Below are 20,379 nucleotides of genomic sequence, written 5' to 3'. Positions count from 1 at the left end.
TAAGTGCACCCGGTCGTTATCGCCGCCACTTTGTCAAAGCCCTGACAGTCAAATTGAGGTCACCGGACCGCGAGTCTTTAGATTGACAAAATCTCACAGAGAAGCTGATAATGTAACTATAAGGCCCGATGTGTCAACGCCGGGGTCTAACTCACAGATGCGTTTTCATAAATCATTTCGTGACAGTGCATCAGTGTGGCTGGCAGTCTGGAAATTGCCAATAGGGAACAAAAGTCCGCTGGGATCGAAACAATTCAGTGTGTGTTTGCGGTCGGGGGGAGGGGGATCAAACCCATTATTGAAATTATTGATACTGAGCAAGTCCTTGGATAGGATCGATACTATTGTCCTGGGATCGATATATCACCCCTTCACCAATTTCCCCAAGCAGTGTTCGATATGCAGATAGCAAAGTCCTCGTTAACGCCTGTTTGTGTGAATCACAGGCACACTTTTAGCACCTCTTACTATATGGCCTGCTGCTGCATCCTAAAATAAACGTCTTTTTTTTTTTGGAGCTGTGCAGCCCGTTACATCCGGCGTTAAAATGGCAACGTATTTGACGAAAATAACATGGTGCCAAAGGTAAAGAATGGTGGTGGCAGTGGGCTGGTCTGGGGCTGCTTTGCTGCTTCAGGACTAGGATAACTTGCTGTGGTTGACCGGATAATGAGTCCTGGTGTTTATTAGAAGATTCTGAAGGAAATTGTCCGGCCGTCAGCTTGTGCCCTCAAACTCAAGCGCTCTTGAATCAAGCAGCAGGATAACTATCCGAAACCAACGAGTAAATCCACCTCTGAATGCTTTGGGGAAAAAAAAGGTTCTGGAACGGCCAAGTCAAAGTCTGGATTTAAATCCAATTGAGATGCTGTTGTGTGACCTTATCAATCAATCAATCAATCAAAACACTTTATTTGCCCCAAATTTGCAATTAAAAGGCACACAGAGTAGCATATAACACCCAACCACATACATACTATAATCCAATGTTTGACTATAAAGTGCTGAAGTGCTGAAGTCCATACAATAAAAAAGATTGAATAAAATGTTTAAAAGTGAATACAAATGTATAAAAAGTACCAATATAAATGAGTTAGTGCACTGTCGTGAATGATGCAGGGGCAGAACATGACTGAACACTAGGGGGCGGGGGCTGCGAGTTTAGGTGCTGAACAGCCCCTGGAGATGAAGCCAGTCATCCTCCTTTGAGTCCTGCTGCCGGGCAGCGAAGTCTGAGTCTTGACAGCAGCCAAACAAACTCCGGGAACAGGATGTGTGTAGGGTCCTGATGGATTCTGCGGGCTGATTTGGTGATTTTTGTTGCTCACACAGGGTTGTGAGAGCTTTTAGAGGCAGGCCTATTTTTGGAGCAGACTTTTACAGTATTCAACAGGCAGTTTCTGTTCTGTATACTGATGGAGTGGAACCGGGAAATGACGGAGAAGGTGATCACACTCTCAATGAAGGAGTAGTAGAAGGTGATGAGGATGTTAGTACTGATCCCGAAAGATTTTAGTTTCCTGAGCAGATACAGTCTTTGTCGGCATTTCTTGAGAATCTCTTCAACATTCGAAGAGAACTTCAGCACGCTGTCAAATGTAGTGCCCAGGTGTTTGTACGTATCGACAATCTCCACTACTTTCCCTTAGGTGTTGGTGGGGACTGCCTCAGCCAGATTCCTCTGCTTGGGGGAGAAGGTTATTATCATCTCCTTGGTTTTGTCAACGTTCAGCTCGAGAGAGGAGCTCTCGCACCGTTCTCCAAACTCCTGTCGAGCTGAACTGTGATGGTGTATTCGACCTGACAGCAGAGATAGGAGGATTGTCTCATCTCATCTCATTAGCCGTACCGCTTATCCTCATTAGGGTCGCGGGGGGGCTGGAGCCCATCCCAGCCATCCGGGCAGTGGGCAGGGGACACCCTAAACTGGTTGCCAGCCAATCGCAGGGCACACAGGGACAGACAACTCATTCGCTCATTCACACCTAGGGACAATTTGGACCGGCCAATTCACCTGAAATGCATGTTTTTTGAACGTGGGAGGAAACCGGAGTGCCCGGAGGAAACCCACGCAAGCACGGGGAGAACATACAAACTCTGCACAGGAAGTCTGGAGGTGGATTTTAACCCACGACAGGTTCCCATGACATGAACTGTGCCGCACAAGCGCTAACCACTGCGCCGCCGTGCTGCCCTAGGAGGATTGTGTCGTCAGCAAATTTAACCATGTGGCAATGTGGCTGGGAGGATCTGCAGTTATCAGTAAAGAGAATAAAGAGGAGAGGAGTGAGGACACGGCCTTGCGGGGAGCCAGTGGAAGTGAAGACGATGTCCGAGAAAGTGTTGTTGATCAGCACTCTCTGTGACCTGTTGGTGAGGAAATCAATGGTCCAAAGAGTGAGCTGGTGGTTCAGATGGAAGCGGGTGATGAGTTTCTCGGCTAGGAGGTGAGGCTGCATGGTGTTAAACAGGCAGTTCATGCTAAAAAAAAAACCTTGAGGATTGCATATTTGAAACAATCTAGCAAAGAAGAATGGGACAAAATTATTTCACAGTATTGTGAAAGATTCATTGCCAATTATCGTTAATGTTTGATTTCTGTTATCGCTGCCAAAGGTGCCCCAACACGCTATTGGGTTCCAGGGGGCAATTGTTCTTTTACTTAGGGCCAGATAGGTTTTGATTTTTTTATGCCTAACTAATGGGATCAACATTTCAAAACTACATTTTGTATTTCTTTGGGTTGTCTCTGTGTGATATTAACATTGGTTTGATAATCAGAAAACTTTTGTGAGTGGTAAATTCCCAAATCACAGAAATTAGGAAGGGGGAAAATACTTTTTCATGACACTGTATTTAATTAAAAAAATGAAACATTTGTAGTGCCTAAAATCCTTGTGCTGTGTTTATTATAGAATAGAATAGGATAGAATATACCTTTATTGTCATTGTTACAAAATGGGTTAACATATTGTGACAACAAAATTGGGCATGACACTCCAGTTTCACACATTCACAGTGAGGTAAAAGGCCAAGAAGATAAAGGAACAGAGAAGATAAGGTTATAAAACAAGGAGGATAAGGCTATAGTTATAATTTACACGATATTTACACAAGAAATGTCGGCATGTAGGATGTTACATACAGTTGGTATCGTAATACAGTTGGTATCGTAAGGGTTGTGCAATTTTGCATCTGGTGCAAAAGTCATCATAGTGCAAAAAAAATAGTCAACATATGCATTGGTGCAAACATAGTCATCATAGTGCAGGAAAAAAAAAATCAAAAATTTCAGTTATGAAAACAATTTTTAAAAATGTATTCATTTGCTAATTTGTCAAAATAGTTATGGAGTTAGGTTATAAATATAAACTAACTCAAGGGAGAGGTTTCAATCATTCAATGGTCATGAAATCTCCACACCAAAAGCATCAGATCAGTATTGATGTATTTACTCGGATTGGATCCATACTAAGGGGGGAACGACGACTGAGTGGTTAGCACGTCAAATCCAGATACCAGCCTTCCTTTTCGGGGTTTGCATGTTCTCCTCGTGCACTTCAGTGTTCGTCCAAAAACCTGCATGACAGGTCATTTGACCGGTCCAAATTGTCCCTAATTGTGAATGAGCAAGTGAGTTATCTGTCCCTGTGTGCCCTGCGACTGGGTGGCAACCAGTTCAGGGTGTCCCTTGCACACTGCCCGAATACAGCTGGGATGGGCTCCAGCACCCCGCGACCCTATTGAGGATAAGCGGTGCAGATAATGGATGGATGGATCTATAGTAAAATTCCCAGTATCGCCCAAAATTCATTCGACCTAACCATGCGACATTCGCTAGTTGCCTGAATGTGAACCCGCTGCAGCGTGCCCCGAAGTTTTTTTTTAACCGCCGTAGGCTCGGCCCAGCGTGGTGGTAATAATTAGCTCGCTGCAAGCGGGGTAACATGTTTGCATCCCGTCCTGCTGTGAAACTCTGTAATTGGTCCCCTCATGTGGCACTGTAGGGTCCTAGAACAAAGGCCTCCCTGAGGGGGGATCCACGCTGACCCCCCTCCCCCCAATGTCCCCACGTCACCCCCTCCCACAACAATAACAGGCAGAAAGCATTTACATATGCTGACACTCGTCCCTAGCAATTGTGAAGCGCTCGGCACTTCATTAAAGCGGCATCAATAGCCGTGGATGCAAGGCCTTCTCGACAAAATGACAGGGGCCCGTCAACTTCCGACGGTTATCGAGTGAAGAAAGAGAAAGCAATGGCCGACCGTCCGCATGCATTAGCAGACCGCAATCTGTTCACCTGAACAGCAGCTGCCACTTCCGGGATCTGCTGAGCAAATTGCCTCACACCAGAAAGCGCCATGTTGGTTTTTTTGGCCTTGTCCTCTTTCGTAATTGTGTGGGCCTGTCCTTAACTTTTGCATATGATTCAGGAGATTGAAACTGCAAGTATTCACTTGCTGGTTTGATTCTTCCTAAACAGATTTTGGTGCACTAAATTACGAAAAAGTACAGTTCGAATATGGATTGAAAAAAAATGGGAAAATAAAAATGATAATCTTTCCAAGTGAAATGTTTGAACATTGGCCTTAATTTTTAACTCAACTTTTGCAATGTCGTTGCAACCTCAAACTGGAGATCAGGCATGACAAACCCCTAGACCTGACCCCTTTGATGATTTCATCAAGCCTGCTAGAAGAGAGTCTCTCTGTCGTTTCTATTGAAAGTTATGATTTTATTTTTATTTTATTTTTTTCAAACTAAACGCTCCCTCTGGACGCTAGAGGACAGTAAAGGATACATTATCAGAGGTCAGATATATGACCATCTGTAGCCTCTGCAGTTGTGCTGTTTTATAATATTGTGTATTTAATGTCGGGGTTTTTATGTTAAAGCCCTTCTGGGCACAGCCATTGAGAATTAGCCTTGGCAAAAATGTTATCGTATGTGACACGAGTTTATGGAGCATGCTTGTCCCTTTTCAAATAAACAAAACTTGAAACTTTAAACATTCTCGGCTTTAGTTGCCCCAGCCCAGGAGTTGGATATAATGTAGTCTAATCCAAATGCTTTTAATTTGTACTTTTTTATTCATTTCAAACCAATACAAGGCAAAAGTGATATTTTTTTTCATGGCAACCAATTGAGTTTGTATAGCATGGTGAGTCGGTTCAGGTGTAAAAGTGCATTCACTGCTAAAATAAAACAGTTAACACATTAAAGGCCAAACATCATCAAAATCATATTTTACTATTTTTAGTGAAAACATGTGAGAAAACTTCTCTTGAAACACTCCATAACCATTTCGACAAATTAGCAAATAAATATATTTTCTTTAATTGATTTAATGACTGAAATTTTTGGAGAAAAACCTATTATTTTATAACTCCGCAATGCTCAATAGATAGATAGATAGATAGATAGATAGATAGATAGATAGATAGATAGATAGATAGATAGATAGATAGATAGATAGATAGATAGATAGATAGATAGATAGATAGATAGATAGATAGATAGATAGATAGATAGATAGATAGATAGATAGATAGATAGATAGATAGATAGATAGATAGATAGATAGATAGATAGATAGATATACTTTATTCATCCCCGTAGGGAAATTCACACTTCCAGCAGTATCCTTGTGTTGAAAATAAAACAATAATAAAGGAAAAGGAATATAATACATAAATACCCAATGTAACGTGTTGATATAGAGTATTTAAATAGTGCTACATAAAATACACACTGTAATAAAAATAGAGTAATATGCAAATGTGTGGTTTAGTGTGGGCTTTTGCTCCCCCAAGTGGAGTTAAAGAGCCTCATGGCATGAGGAAGAAATTATCTCCTCAGTCTGTCCGTGGAACAAGACTGTGACAGCATTCTGTCACTGAAGGTGCTCTTCCGTTTGGAGATGATGCTGTGTAGTGGATGTAATGAAATGTCCATGATTGACCGTAGCTTTTTCAGTGCCCGTCTCTCAGCTACAGTTGTCAGGCTGTCCAGCTCCGTGCCCACAACAACAATCACCAGTTTATTAAGACAAGAGGCATCTTTCTTTTTGGCGCTGCCTCCCCAACACGCTGCCGCATAGAAGAGGGCGCTTGCTACAACAATCTCATAGAACATTTGCAGCAGCTTTTTGCAGATGTTGAAGGACGCCAGCTTTCTGAGGAAGTACAGTCGGCTTTGACCTTTCCTGTAAAGAGCTTTTGTGTTGGCAGTCCAGTCCAGTTTATTGTCCAGCTGCACACCCAGGTATTTGTAGGTCTGGACAAATTTTACACATTCTACACATTGATAGTTACAGGAACCAGGTGAGTTCTAGTTCTCCTGAAGTCCACCACCATCTCCCTGGTCTTGGTGGTGTTCAGGTGCAGGTGGATAGCGTCGCTCCATTGGACCTGAGTCCTGAATCAATTTCCTATACTCCTCCTCCTGCCCACTTCTGATACATCCCACGATAGCAGTGTCATCAGCAAACTTCTGCACGTGGCAGGACTCAGAGTTGTACTGAAAGTCCGACGTATACAGGGTGAATAGGAACGAAGAGAGCACGGTCCCCTGCGGCGATCCCGTGCTGCTGACCACAGAGTCTGATGTACAGCCCCCCTGTTTCACATACTGGGGTCTGCCTGTCAGGTAGTCCATAAACCATGCCACAAGATGTGAGCTTACTCCCATCTCTGTCAGTTTACCACTAACTAGCAGGGGCTGTATGGTATTGAAGGCACTGGAGAAGTCCAAAAATATAATATCTATTAGTTTATTTATCTCAGGGAAACTTGTGCGGACTGGAACATGACCAAAAATAGCATAATAGTTTAAAAATGTAAGTTTTTTGGCTTATTTTTTGTAAGTATATATATATATATATATATATATATATATATATATATATATATATATATATATATATATATATATATATATATATATATATATATATATATATGTATATATATATATATATATATATATATATATATATATATATATATATTGTTATATCTGAATCATTTCTGTAGTATTTCAGGTGTAATATTTCGTTAGTAGTATTTCTTTGATTGTTTTGCATTATTATTTTTGTTGTATTTCTGTAGTATTTCAGGTGTAATATTTATTTAGTAGTATTTTTGTAATATAGTATTACAGTAATATTTTGTAGTATTTCTGTAGTATTTTTTATTTTCAGAATGAAAGGAGATTAATATATTAGGTCCCTGATTTAATGCACTCAATTTGATATTCAGTTTTGTAGATATTTTTGTACTATTTTTGTACTATATCTGTCGTAGTATTTTTGTTGTATACACACAATGTCACCAATAACATGTTTATTGGTAGTATTTTATTCACAATTATATATTTTCATTATATTTTGACAATTTTCATCAAGCGGGCCGGATGAAATAGACGAATGAATTAGCCTGATGACATTGACCTTATTTTGGATCTCAAGGTTATGAAACAAACGCTCAATGGGACGAGGCAAAGTCATACACGGGTGATGCATCTGTCGATTCAGCAAGGGGAGCATCGACAGCGCTGGCGTGGAAACAAAATCTTAGCTCGGCCTTTGCCGTGAATTCTCTTATCCAGTTAGAAGCTCGGTCATCCTTTCCGGTCCACTCATTTAACTAAGAGGTACGCTGGGGAGGAGCCAGGGCGACACGTCCACTGGCTTGTGGGGGTCTCAGCTCTCGGCGAGGCGGCGTCCTGACCAGATGGAACTCTCGGCGGCGTAGCGTGCGGCAGAGGAGAAACGGGCTCTCGCGGGGCCGACAATCGGCATCCAGGTGGCCCCGGCCCCTCCTGACCAGCTGGAGGAGCGATGGGACCATCTGACACTCGGGGGGAAAAGATACACTTTCCCTTTGGTGCATTTGTATTGTCTCCACATAAAAGCTCAAAGCTAATCAACTAATTTAGCTGTTGAAGTTTAAAGGAAAAATCCTCTTGAGATGGTCAACGACGTTCAAGGAAACAAGTTTTTGTATTTATTTCTTAATTTATATAATATTTATTTTTCATGCCCACATGGGGTCCTCATTTACTGAAGGTTTGCACAAGTAAAAGCAGATGAAGACTCGATTGCGCCTACAAGCAGATGAACTTCAAGTTGAATTGCATTTGCCGAACACGCCTTTTTTTTCTTTACTTTTGTCAGTACAGGTAAATTGAATTACAATAAATGTAATGTAATGTAAAAATGTGTTAAAGTCCTAAACTTTTAACTAGATTTGTGTGTCTTTCGGTCCGCCATTTAAATATATTTGAGATCACAGGTCCCCAACCATTTGGCTGAGGACCAGTACCAGGCTGTAGAAACATAATTTTATCATTTTTCGCTTTAAAACAGCCACACAAAAGAAGAAACAGAAGAAAATGTGAAACCCCATACAACCCTTCATATTTCTTGGCCTGTGCAATCTCGAAAGTTGCAAATTAACACTATGCTGAGACACTCCATATCCATTCTGTCCCTAGGCTTTAAATTATATTTTTGCAATCAGAATTAGGGAATAATTTCATTTCCATTCTTTAATGTAATCTTAGGAAAGAAATTTCATTTTTCAGTGTTAATTTAAAATTATATTTTTTTCAAGTTCTGTGTATTTTTGTATCAATATCTTTGATGACTTGAAGAGGTTGTATTTTACATCCTTAGTTTCAACAGATTTGTGGTTTATGGCCCAATTTTAATTTTGTCTAAATGACAATTGGCCTTCAAGTTTTCCCGTCAACTCTTAAAAAAATATGTCAATGTTAGAAATTTGTCTGTCAATGTAACCTCTGCAGACACAGAAACGTAAAAGAGTCATTCTTGTTTCACTTACATTTCTTTACAATAGACAGGCTTTAATTTGTTATCATAAATCACCCCTCCTCCTCACGAGTCCTCACAAATGAAAACTAAATGAAATTTCAGGTTTGCTTCAGGCTCAGTCCTGCAAATGTAGTTGATTGATTGGGCTCGGACTGGGTTGGGCTTTATTACTCGCGGGCTTGGGTTGGGTTGGGCTGGATTTTTTTAGGCCTGATCTTACCTCCAGTTTTGAGTAATAATGGGAAGTAGTGTTTTAAAATACTGCTATTTCAAACCAGTTCAGAGTTTTATACCTGAATTTTCAAGTTAGGCTTTGTTGAAAAACTGCAGCTTTGCTGTTATGGTTTCAAGCAGGAAATATCAAACTAGTTTTACAGTTTGAAAATGGTTTCAAGCCAAAAGGAATGTTTGGTAGCAGGCAAGATTTTGTGTGTTGTATGAGTTTAGGGCAATGCCTTATGATCCTCCAAGGAGAACCAGAGTGAAGACCTAAGCAGTCATCCAAGTGAGAAAGTCGCACGTGCGCTTTTGTTCCGCAGGAGGTTTCGCAGGGCCAACCGAGTCCTAATTTGCCTCCGAATCGTTTTGTTTTTACTTCGTCGGTCAGGGTAAGAGAATCTCCCAAGTGGCCAGCGGCGGAAGCAAGAGCCACGACGGCCCCTGCTGAGTAGCAGTAATTAGATCCGGCCCCCCCTCTCCAAAAGGGCAGCCCGAAGAACCGGCTGATTCTCTGCTCCCCGCACATGACCAGCATTTTTCCATCCTTCTCAATATTACTTTTTTACTCAAGGACATTTGAATAGTTTAAAAAAAAAAAAATGCAAGACTGCTCTTGAATTTCCATTTCCTGGAACAAGGATTACCTCATGTGTGGTCCCCTTCTCAAGGTTTCTTCATTTTTTCATGTTGAGGTTTTCCTTGCCCTCATGTGGGTTTTAAATCAGGGGATGGTGTAGTAAAAGGCTGTAGTTTGCAATAATCTGTGGTCTGTGGAGCCCATTGAGACTCATTGTGATTAAGGGCGTCACAAATAAACATGACTTGACTCTACCCATCGGGCTTGTATCCAGTAGAGCTGTGACATCATTTAAGAAAAAAAAAAACCTTTCAAAATGACGAATTCCATTAACACAACATGTGAGGCGACCTCCGAAACAGACAGCGATTGTAGTGAACAGCAATGGCATACCACACATTTCTGCTCTGAGGTAGGCGTTTGTGACTTTTTGTTTGTGTATTGTGCAGCGTGTCGCAGTTGGTATGATTTTATCCGGCTAGCTCCCCATTAGCGTCGGGGCTGCCGAAGGCTTTACTGTTTTGTATGCTTATGGGTGGCGCTCGTTGGCTGCCCGTGTGTTGTCTGGCCGGCTTGCCGCTTTTTGTTGATTTTTCCTGGTTAGCTTGGCAGCTCATCGCATATTTTTTTAATTGCCTTGCCTCTTGTTAGCGCTGGTTTTTCCGTGTCCTTTGGTTTATTCCCAGCCGGCTGCACGTTCATCGCTGTAGCTGTAACTCCCTTCTGTTGTTGGTTCCAGGTTAGCCTAATTTTTGGTCGGCCGGCCTCACGTTTTTCCGTCGAGGCTGCAGCTGCCTTTCGTTGATAAATACTGGTTAGCCCCTGCTAGCTCTACAGGTGGGTTTTTTTGCCAGATTAGCCCCTTTTTGGCTGCTCGCCCTTTAATGTACCATTAATAAATTCTACTGTGGCACGTCTAGGCATTCTGAACAAAAACTACCAAAACCTATCTTGAAACACTTATAACCATTTCGACAAATTAGCAAATGAATACATTCTACTTCCTCACATTTTGCATGTTTTACAATTTGGGAATACCTTCATGCTCTGCACCTTAACATTCGATCCGCACCCTCAGTCGAACTGTTTAAATCTAGGCTTAAAACAAACGTAAAATCTATAGTTTATGAATGACCTATATTTCATGTTGACAATATCTGTGTATTATTTGATATTGCAACATCCGTTGCAGCCTGGTCATCCTGGAAGAGGGATTATTACCCTATGTGCGGTCCCTTCTCCAGGTTTCTTCATTTTCCTCAAGTTGAGGTTTTTAAGTTCTTCCTTGCCCTCGTGTAGGTTTCAGATCAGGGGATGGTGTAATAATAGTCTGTACTCTGTAATAGTCTGTAGTCTTTGCAGCCTTTTGAGACTCTTTGTGATCAAGGGTTATACAAATAAACAGGACTTGACTTGGCACACACGTACACAATGCAGTAAACGTTTTACTCTCTCCTGCTTACAGATGCATTACCTGTATGAGTGAAAAGCTTCAGGCATACAACATGTGCTTGAACAGGAGCTTTAAGTCTTTGTCGAAAAAAAATCAATGTTTGCTCATCAAATCCAGTCTCGTATTCCACAATCTCAAGGCAAATGCAGTAAAGGCCTTGAGCGTGGGAGCCATGACCCCTAGTGACAACAAATGGAGGAGCGCTTGCGCCATCTGTTGTTTAAACCATTTTGGATTCAATTGATTTCTTTCGTCATTTCTATTCAGGATTATGTTTTATGGCATAAAATGTATGCAGTAAATTGTTCTCAACCTCATTCTATTACTCCTCTTATTATGATTGAATTTACCCTTATAAACGAAACCTTACAAACACAACGCGGCACCTATTTACTCACATCAAGAAAGACAATGTAATATAAAAAACAAAGATAATTTGTGTTTTTGATTTACCAAATAAATGCTTGATGAAGGGCTATACAAATAAACATGACTTGACATGACTTGATAACATGCTAGTGTGCCAAGAACGCTTTAACAGCCCTTTGAGACTCTTTGTCATTAAGGGCTATACAAATAAAAATGACTTGACTTTTAGCAATCTACGATTATGTTGTCGTCTGCTACCAGTGACCGATACAATCCGGATTAAAGCCAAAATGGGCAAGACGAGATCGGTCTAATAAAAAATGAGTGATTTCAATTTATTTGGTTATTTATTTTAAATCCCATACAAAAAATAGCTGTACAGCACAATTGAAAATGATGAAAACTGTATAAAATGTGGGGAAAACGTTGACAGGTTGGAAATCTCTATTTGTCAAACAAATGCATGTCACACAAAAGGTTCTGGAAGGCTTATTCTTTTAACATTTGAAGTAGGAGCACAAATAAAAGGTAAAATATATTTTTAGGAATCAATAAATGTTTAAAATGTATAGTATCATATCCTTCCCTCTCTTGTTTTGCAACTAAATAAATAAACCTATAGACCACGTATCAATAGTAGGTCTTAGAATCCATATAAAAGTTCTCAATATGTATCATTTCAGTTATTATTTCTTTTAATGATGGAGTTGAATGTTTCTTGTCAGTTGATACCCTTGCAACATCCATAGCAGCATTGGTCATCCTGGAAGGGGGATTACCTCAAGTGCAACCCTTTTCCTCATGCTGAGGTTCTATTTGTTTAGTTTTTCCTTTCCTGTGTGCAAGTTTCAGATCAGGAGATGTTGTCATGGAGGTCTTTTCAGCCTTTTGAGACTTTTTTTAGACTATTTGTGATTAAAGGCTATTCAAATATATCTGACTTGGCTCAAAGAGGACATTTGGTGTTGCAATAGTCACCAGCCTTGAAGAGCTTCAGTACGTTGACTAGCGGAAACATAACAACGGAGCCGACCAGCGAACCCGCCTGCACTGCTGCTCCACACCAAAGAAGGGCGCTCTGACTGCGGTCACGCAGGATAACGCCAACCATCACTTTGACGTAAGAAAGAGTTCCAGTGAAGAGGAGCCACGAGAGGACCTGGTGAAGAAATAGTCAATATTGGCTTGGACAATTTTCCACAAATCGCCTTAAAATAATTCTCTGCGCTGTGAATAGAATTGCTCACCACTTGTTTCACCAGGAAACTAAAATTGATCATTTCCCAGAAAAGCTTCCGGCATATATGATGTCATAGTGAAATTGCGCAATATGTTATTGTGTATAACTCACGATGAAGACAACTCCCGCCACGGAGCCCTGAAGTAAAGGACAAGGGCTCATGGCTGCCATGGCCATGTTATAGCTGCCGAAGCATGTCCCAAGCAGCGCCAGCACACCCAAAAACACCAAGGACCTGAATGAACAAGAAAGTTGCAAATGTTATACTCAACATTCAGTTCCCGTTTATATAAACTCAATAGCAGCTCATTTGGTTCTGTTTATCTACATACGTTACATGAAAACTAGATAATTAAGCACAGGGTTCCTACAGCTTAAGGCAAGTTAAATTCAAGACTTTTTTTTTTGTTTTTTCAATGCCTTTTCAAATCAAATTTAAGACCAAATAAACTCATTGAAACAAACACGACAAAAACACACAAACATTTCTTTCGAATAATATATCATGTACACATTACCTGGCACAGCTTTTAGCCATGGCGAAAAATGTTCATCAGACAGCCACTTCTGCTTAAATGTACACTTTCCCATGGTCCAAAGTAAAAGTCTCTGTCCAAAGTTGCTATGTGTATTGTGGTCAGACCCAAGACATGCATCTGCTCTGAAAGGCCCGACTGAAACCACATCTCCATTGTGATAGTTCTTTTATTGTGGTCACGCAATGTTGCTACAAAATTACATCAATGAATTTTTGAAAAAACACAATTAATAAGTGTTACTTAATTGTTTTAGTTCCAACTAATATAAATCTTATTAATGTGTTAACGTTTTGAAAATTGGATTTTGGACAATTTAGGCCTTATTTTTAGAATAATGAATTCAATACCTTTTAAGACTTTTAGGACCCTAAAACATTAAACGTTGCAGAGGTTCAAGTTGTGTTTGCTATAATAATCTTGGTCCTATCCCCTTGACGAGTTTTTGGATGCACACTAAATGCAGACTAAAGGAAAAATGATAGGCGTCATCTCAGGAGATAAAAGGAAATCGATCACTATCATGAAATAGATATCTGCAGGTAGCGTGAAGGTCTTGTAATTACAGTTATCCCTTTTATTAAGTATATATGATCACTGCTGGTGAGAAATTCAAACCGTATTTTTGTTTTTTTTACCTTACTGTGAGAACAATTTGTAACATAGATTTAGTTATGATTGTGTAGATCCGTGTTTCTTGAGCCTTATCTCAGATTCAGATTCAGATTCAGATCTACTTTATTGTCATTCTAGTACACGTGTATACAGAACGAAATGTCGATGCATCTGACCCCCACAGTTTCCTTGAATGTACAGATATAAATAATGTTGTATTGTATTTTGGCTACGTATAGTATTTTACCATAGTGCCGATAGTGCAAGAAGAGTAGCTAACCAGATGTGCAAAATGGGCAGTCAGGTTAACAAGTCAGGTACACAGTAACATTAACACTGTAACAATAACGCTGTAATTACAATAGTGCAGAGAGCAATGTGCAAGGAGTGGCAAGCTATAAAAAAAAACTGCCAGTAGTGCAAAAAGTCAGATTAGCAGCCGTTTAGATTTAAGTTAACTATATGTTAGATTGACCATTTAACAGTCTAATGGCCAGGGGGACTAGACTATTGCGGAGCCTGGTGGTCCTGCACCGCACACTGCAGTACCTCTTCCCAGAGGCTAGCAGAGTGAACAGTCCATGATGGGGGTGAGAGGGGTCCCCGGTAATGTTTTTAGCATGGGATAGGCAGTGCTTCTGGCCAATGTCCTGAATGGAGGGAAGTGTAGTCCCGATTATTTTCTCTGCTGTCCTCGTTATCCTCCTCACACTACCCCAGTCGGTAGCGCTGCAGCCTCCACACCACACAGAGATACAGCTGGTCAGGATACTCTCTATGGTGCCCCTGTAGAATGTAATGAGGGAGGGTGGGGGCAGGTGGGCTCTCCTCATCCTCCGCAGGAAGTACAGGCGCTGCTTTGCCCTCTTAACCAGTGATGCAGTGTTCACGGACCAGGTGAGTTTGTTTGTAATGTGCACCCCTAGGAACTTGATACTGCTGACAACCTCCACAGCCTTGTTGTTGATGCAAAGTGGGGCATGGTTGGGCTGGTTTTTCCTAAAGTCGACAATGATCTCTTTAGTTTTGTCGACATTCAGGACCAGGCTGTTGTCCCTGCACCAGCCCACCAACTGCTCCACCTCCTCTCTGTAGGCCAGGTCGTTGTCATCCCTGATGAGGCCCACCACTGTTGTGTCGTCAGCATACTTCACGATGTGGTTTGTGGCGGACCTAGGGACGCAGTCGTGTGTCATCAAGGTGAACAGCAAGGGGCTTAGGACGCAGCCTTGGGGGGAGCCCGTGCTGAGGTAGATGAGTACCACAGAAAATTCTCCCCCAAAAATATTAATCTTGAATTTGGGAAAATGAGTAAAGTGGTCTGCCATATGATTATTATCATCTTGCAAAATGATCTGCTCAGCATACTGCATGCTGTAGTAAAATACATTTTCTAACTAGTTTTACTTGAGCCCAAAAAACAATGTTGCATTAGTAAATGTTTTTGCTCATTTAAAATATTACTTTTCTTATATCAGTAGGAAAACTATTCAAAATAGCTTGTTTTTTTTTTCATTTCATATCTTATATTTTATTCATATTCTTTTATATTGTCTGGATATTATAATTGTGAAAAATAATAAAATTGGATATTTAAAATATATCCTTTTATGTTATAATAAGAATTAATTATTTAAAGAATATATGTTTTTTATTTTCTATTATTTTATTTTACATTTTCTATGGGGAGATTATTCAATAAAAAATTGTGCCCTTGCTAAAAAGGGCTGAGAAGCGTTTGTGTAGAACAGGGGTCTCAAACTAAATTGACTTGGTGGCCGGTGGGTAAGGTTGTGACGCGTGTGAGTAGAAAAATCTATTACTATTCAAATTCAAATGTGTGTATCATTTGCCCTTAAATTTCTGAATAATAATGGATTATTACTATGAACTGTCCTAAACATGGCCTCTTGCAAAATAATTTATTGTAACATTAAATTTTACCAACTGCTTAGTGGCTAAGAGTTGCAACTTCCTGTGACGTATGACACATACTGTAAGAGAAGCAAATACTTGAGCGTGAAGTTGTGTTTCATAATTAAGGTCAAACAGATAAACATGTTAAGCACACTTGGCTCAAAGGGAAACTCACTGAAGGTTAAGTGCAAAGTGCTTCCACTGTCCTTAAAGTTTCCGTTTGAAACTGGAGACCATCTCCTCATTAGGCCCAGTGGCCCATCATTTCACGTTTGATTTAAAAAAACATATTTCCTGATTACAGAGCAAAAATAAAGCAGCTCATTAATTTCATCGACTTATTTGTTGAAAATTACTGTTAGTGATGTGTATGCGCTGATGTGGACCAAACCAGGAAGTCTCCAGCCGAACGTTTTGCAATGCAATTGTACATCCATCTCAAACATTCTACTCTTTCTCTATTACTCCCACTATTACACATGCACTGTGCGGCTTTGCGAATGAATTGATCCTTATTTAAGACTGCCGTAGAGTTCAGACAACAAGCCGCTACTTTTTGTCTTCATTTGAAACACTGCGGCTTGCAATACACTGCAACTTATTATTTTTTTTGTGTCAGTGGCCACTTCCGACAATTTCTTCAGTTGCTCTGCCCATTGAAGCGGCAGAGTGGTACAAAGTAACACAATTATCGCAACTAAGGCACTCGTTTGCAGTCTGTGTCGGCAGCTGTCAATCTTAATCAACTAGCGCAGCAGTTAATGTAAATTAAATTGCCATCAAGATATATGCAGGAGTGCGACAAAAACATTCTTAAAACAATGAACTGAACCGACTATATTTCAGAACCCCATACAGTCACAGCAGTCAGTACACATGCTGAGCCATGCGACTGATCTTAAGCTCTCCCATCCCTCGCACACATGACAAAGTGATAGAGAGGACACCAAATATTGGTACTACAACTAAAATCACTACACATGAAACTACAAGATACTAAGGAGTGATACATGATAATTATCGGGTTGACAGTTCCCGAACTAATAACAGCCTAATATGACGTCACAGTTTTAGGAAAAATATACCTGATAATTAGTCACTTGCTGCCACACTTTGAGATTAATTCAGCCAAAACTACTTGTTAGAAAAATTGAAAGAATTTATGTATACCGATTTTTTATGTAGTAGTAATAATACTTGGTCAAAGACCTGCGAGCCAAAAGTTTGAGACCCCAGTGTTGATGGTAAATACATACAATTGAAAGCTTGCTGATTATTCTTTTCTTTCGTTATTACACACTAAAGTAAAGACAGAGTAAATCCGAAGAGAACAGCCTGTTTTCCTTTTTATTAAATCAATAAATGCTCAAATGTGCAGTGTGTTACCGCTTTGTTTGTTACCTGTTTTGAAAGAACATGGCTATGGTGCAAGCCACCGGGTTGGCCACTGAAGCCAGAGAAGCCGAGAGGTGGTAGGCCTGGTTGCCGTAGGGCATGCAGGAGTAAGTCTGCACGGAGGGCATCACGCCGTTGGTGCAGCCATTAACCCACAACACCAGGAAGTAGATAAAGGCCAGCTGGTATACGTTGTGGTCAGGCTTCACAAGCGGAGACCTAATATGGCTGACATCTTTACTTAGACTTTTCGGATCATTCCCGTCAATCTCTGCCGCAGGGTTGTCTAGCCCGGAGCTGAACGACACTGTCGCCGAGCCTTCCATCAGGTTTTCGTCGGCTGGTAGACGAAGCCTATTGAGTGCCACGAAAGCCGCAAGGCTGACGCACATCATGGCTGTCAGAAGAAAGAAGAACACCTCCGTGGAGAAGTTCGGAGGGAGATACTCAGTCTGGAGGAACCAGGCATTTTCACTGGAGTGGTTTACTTCTGTGGAGTTCACACATTTAGCCATGCCTACACCTTGGACCAGAGCCACAATGCCAGGGACGAAGCCGCTCAGCCCCTCTCCGATGAAATAGGTGGTGATGTACTTGGCAGGGAGCTGCATCATAAAAGGTAGGAAGGTGACGGACGAGGTGCAGTCCACAAGGGAAAGGAAGAAGGTGATAATGAAGAAGGCTGTGCTTCGGGGCGAACCGGCCACAACGCTGGTCTGGTCCCAGAAGAAAGCCAGCAGGGCGCAGGACAGGACGCCAACAGAGAGGAGGCTGTAGATGACGAACCGTTCGTTCAGTCGGCCCGGGCAGGTTTTGTGCATCAGCGTGATGAGCAAGGGCCCCAGGTTGGCCATTTGGATAATGACAGTTAGGTAGGAGGGAAGGTCCCAGCCTTCAGGTAAGGTGTTGACAATTAGAGGCAGCTCCACCCATAGGCCGTTGACCGCCACCCAGGAGCTCAAGCCAAAGGCGCAGGCCAGCAAGTGGACCAAAAGCGCCATCCTGGCCCAACCAATACAACAGAAGTCTTCTCGTATGGCCAATCACACCTGGGGGGGAAAATTCATACTAGGTTGAAAGCAGAGGTTATATCAGGCCTAAGAAATCCAGCCAGACCCGACACAGGCCCACAGGAATTTAAGCTCCACCCAACCCAAGCCCGACCACTTGACTTGATTTGCAGAACCGAGCCCGAAACAAACCGAAAATTTTATATTTTAATTGTGAAGACTCTGTAGGAGAAGTGATTTATGATAACAAATTAAAAACTGTCTTTTGTAACAAAATCTAAGTTCGAAAATAATTTATATTTACATCTTTTATATTTCTGTGTCTGTATGGATTACATTAACAAACAATCTTGACAGATTTTTTAAGGGTTGACGTAAAAATGTGAAGGCCGGCCGTCATTTTTACGGATTTAAAATTCGGCCATAAACCACATCAACTGTAGATTCCCAAAAATCTAGCATGGTATTTTAAGAGAAAGAGAGAGAGAGAGCGGCCTCCACCCAAAAAAAACAATGACAGATGGAGAATAGCACAGCCAGAAAGGAGTTCTTAGAATTGACATTGCAAGAGTTTAGTACAGAATGCATGTTTTTTTTAGTTTAGTATCTATACATCGTTTTAGTCTTACATATTTCAAATGTTTTCTTTATTTTTCTTTTCAAAACAGCGTGGTCGCTGCCTGACCCGAACGTAATGATGGACATCTTAAGCTAGACCGAAATTCAGATCCGTTTGGGCTTAAGATATTACCGCTAGTTGAAAGTCACAAACTCACAGCTGACTTAATGCTACTGACTGCAAAAGACTTCAATCCAGTAGTTTTCATTTGATTAGGCTGGCAGTGTGTGTTACCCTTGTGTCAAACATGTTATATTTACTCCCACTTCTCTATATATACTGTTTTAATATTTATTTTCTAGAATAAGAATCACCCAGAATAGTCCTGTCTTCTCCATCTCAAGAATTCGTATGTTTTGGCAGTGTTGGGGTTTGGAGGCTGACCTGGGATAATTCATTTTGTTTTATTTTTTCGAATGCTTTATTGTACAAAACACCTATGCAATTCCATACAAAAATGTCACTGCGATGCTGCGTTAACTTTATAAACAAACTGTGCAAACAAGCTTAATGACTAGAAAATATAAATAAACAAACATGCCAAGGGGGAAACAAGTTACATAACAACACCAATATGTTTACAAATGACACTTTTTATGTCATTCATTAACTACTCTGGCCTCCACGAGAGTGCTTTATCTACCATGTGTCCCCTGATCTAAATGAGTTTGACACCCCTGCAGTAGGACATTAAAAAAGACAGTCTACTTTAAATGTTTTAAGGATACCTCAAATGACCTTTAAGTTCAAATTCGAGTCCAACAGCAAAATCAATAAAGTCAAGTCCGCTTAACCAAATGGTATAGGTCAGCCATTAAACCGATCACGCAGGTCCTATTATGATAGACGCACACATGAATGTCGCAAACTTTGCGCTTTAGTCTCAAAATACTCACCCTTTTGCCTCTGCTGTCCCCGCAGACCTCAAAGCCGATCTGTTGTTATAAAGCAGAGACATGAACGAGTCAAAAAGTGGGTGGGGTCGCATGTTGCCTGCATGGATCAGAGTCCACGCCAGTTGCGAGTGCTGCATAACTGAGATGACGTCTCTCATATCCAGGTCGAGCCTGATGTTATTATGTGTCAGATTTGAGATATGCATATTCTTCTTGGCAGGGCAAAGTCCAAAAAACACATAATATAGGTTTTAAAGCCTTCCCCTTCAATTGGTAAATCTATTTTTTAAAAGTATTTTAATAAAAGATCACACTCCTCATGTGAATTTAAAATCTTGCCACAAAAATCAATTTTTAATTTTGAACAACCCAACTTGCAGATAATTTGGTTTAATTTACCTAAAAAAATGACAATTCAGGGTTTCTAAGTCTGCTAACAATCGTGTGTAACATCTTTCTCCCATGTGAAACAATTGTGTGTGTTATTTCAACCAATCACAGGACTAAAAACAGAGCTGAACCAATCAGGAGTTTGGTAAATGCTTACATTGCATCCAAGGTATAGAAGGGATCCGACTCAGTGGCCAATTCAGTAGATACAGCACCTTCATCATTTGGTCGCCCTTGTTTTTTCAGTATCAGAAAACTGAAAAGTATTCATATGCCTGTCAACATACACTGGATATCAAAATTG

The 20,379-nt window shown here is 40.8% G+C and overlaps 1 protein-coding gene across 2 annotated transcripts; it reads right to left on the bottom strand.

Moving 5' to 3' along the window:
• Positions 1-11,507: 11,507 nt before the first annotated feature.
• On the bottom strand, positions 11,508-19,819 carry slc52a3-1 (solute carrier family 52 member 3-1). 2 transcript variants are annotated; one of them, XM_088331182.1, is made up of 4 exons: positions 19,686-19,819; positions 17,167-18,209; positions 12,809-12,932; positions 11,508-12,616 (listed from the first exon to the last, which is right to left on the bottom strand). In XM_088331182.1, exons 2-4 carry the CDS (start codon positions 18,159-18,161, stop codon positions 12,404-12,406), a joined length of 1,332 nt encoding a protein of 443 aa, XP_088187308.1. In that variant the 5' UTR covers positions 18,162-18,209; positions 19,686-19,819; the 3' UTR covers positions 11,508-12,403. The 2 variants fall into 2 exon arrangements, with proteins under 2 accessions (XP_088187308.1, XP_088187307.1); XM_088331181.1 differs by lacking the exons at positions 11,508-12,616; positions 12,809-12,932 and adding an exon at positions 12,955-15,021.
• Between the last annotated feature and the right edge of the window lie 560 nt (positions 19,820-20,379).

The sequence above is a fragment of the Urocampus carinirostris genome, chromosome 3 (genome assembly GCF_059441175.1).
Source record: "Urocampus carinirostris isolate Australia breed hairy pipefish chromosome 3, RoL_Ucar_1.0, whole genome shotgun sequence".
Taxonomy (NCBI): domain Eukaryota; kingdom Metazoa; phylum Chordata; class Actinopteri; order Syngnathiformes; family Syngnathidae; genus Urocampus; species Urocampus carinirostris.
The sequence above is the reverse complement of the archived record's forward strand: the minus strand, read 5'-3'. Positions and strand labels throughout refer to the sequence as shown.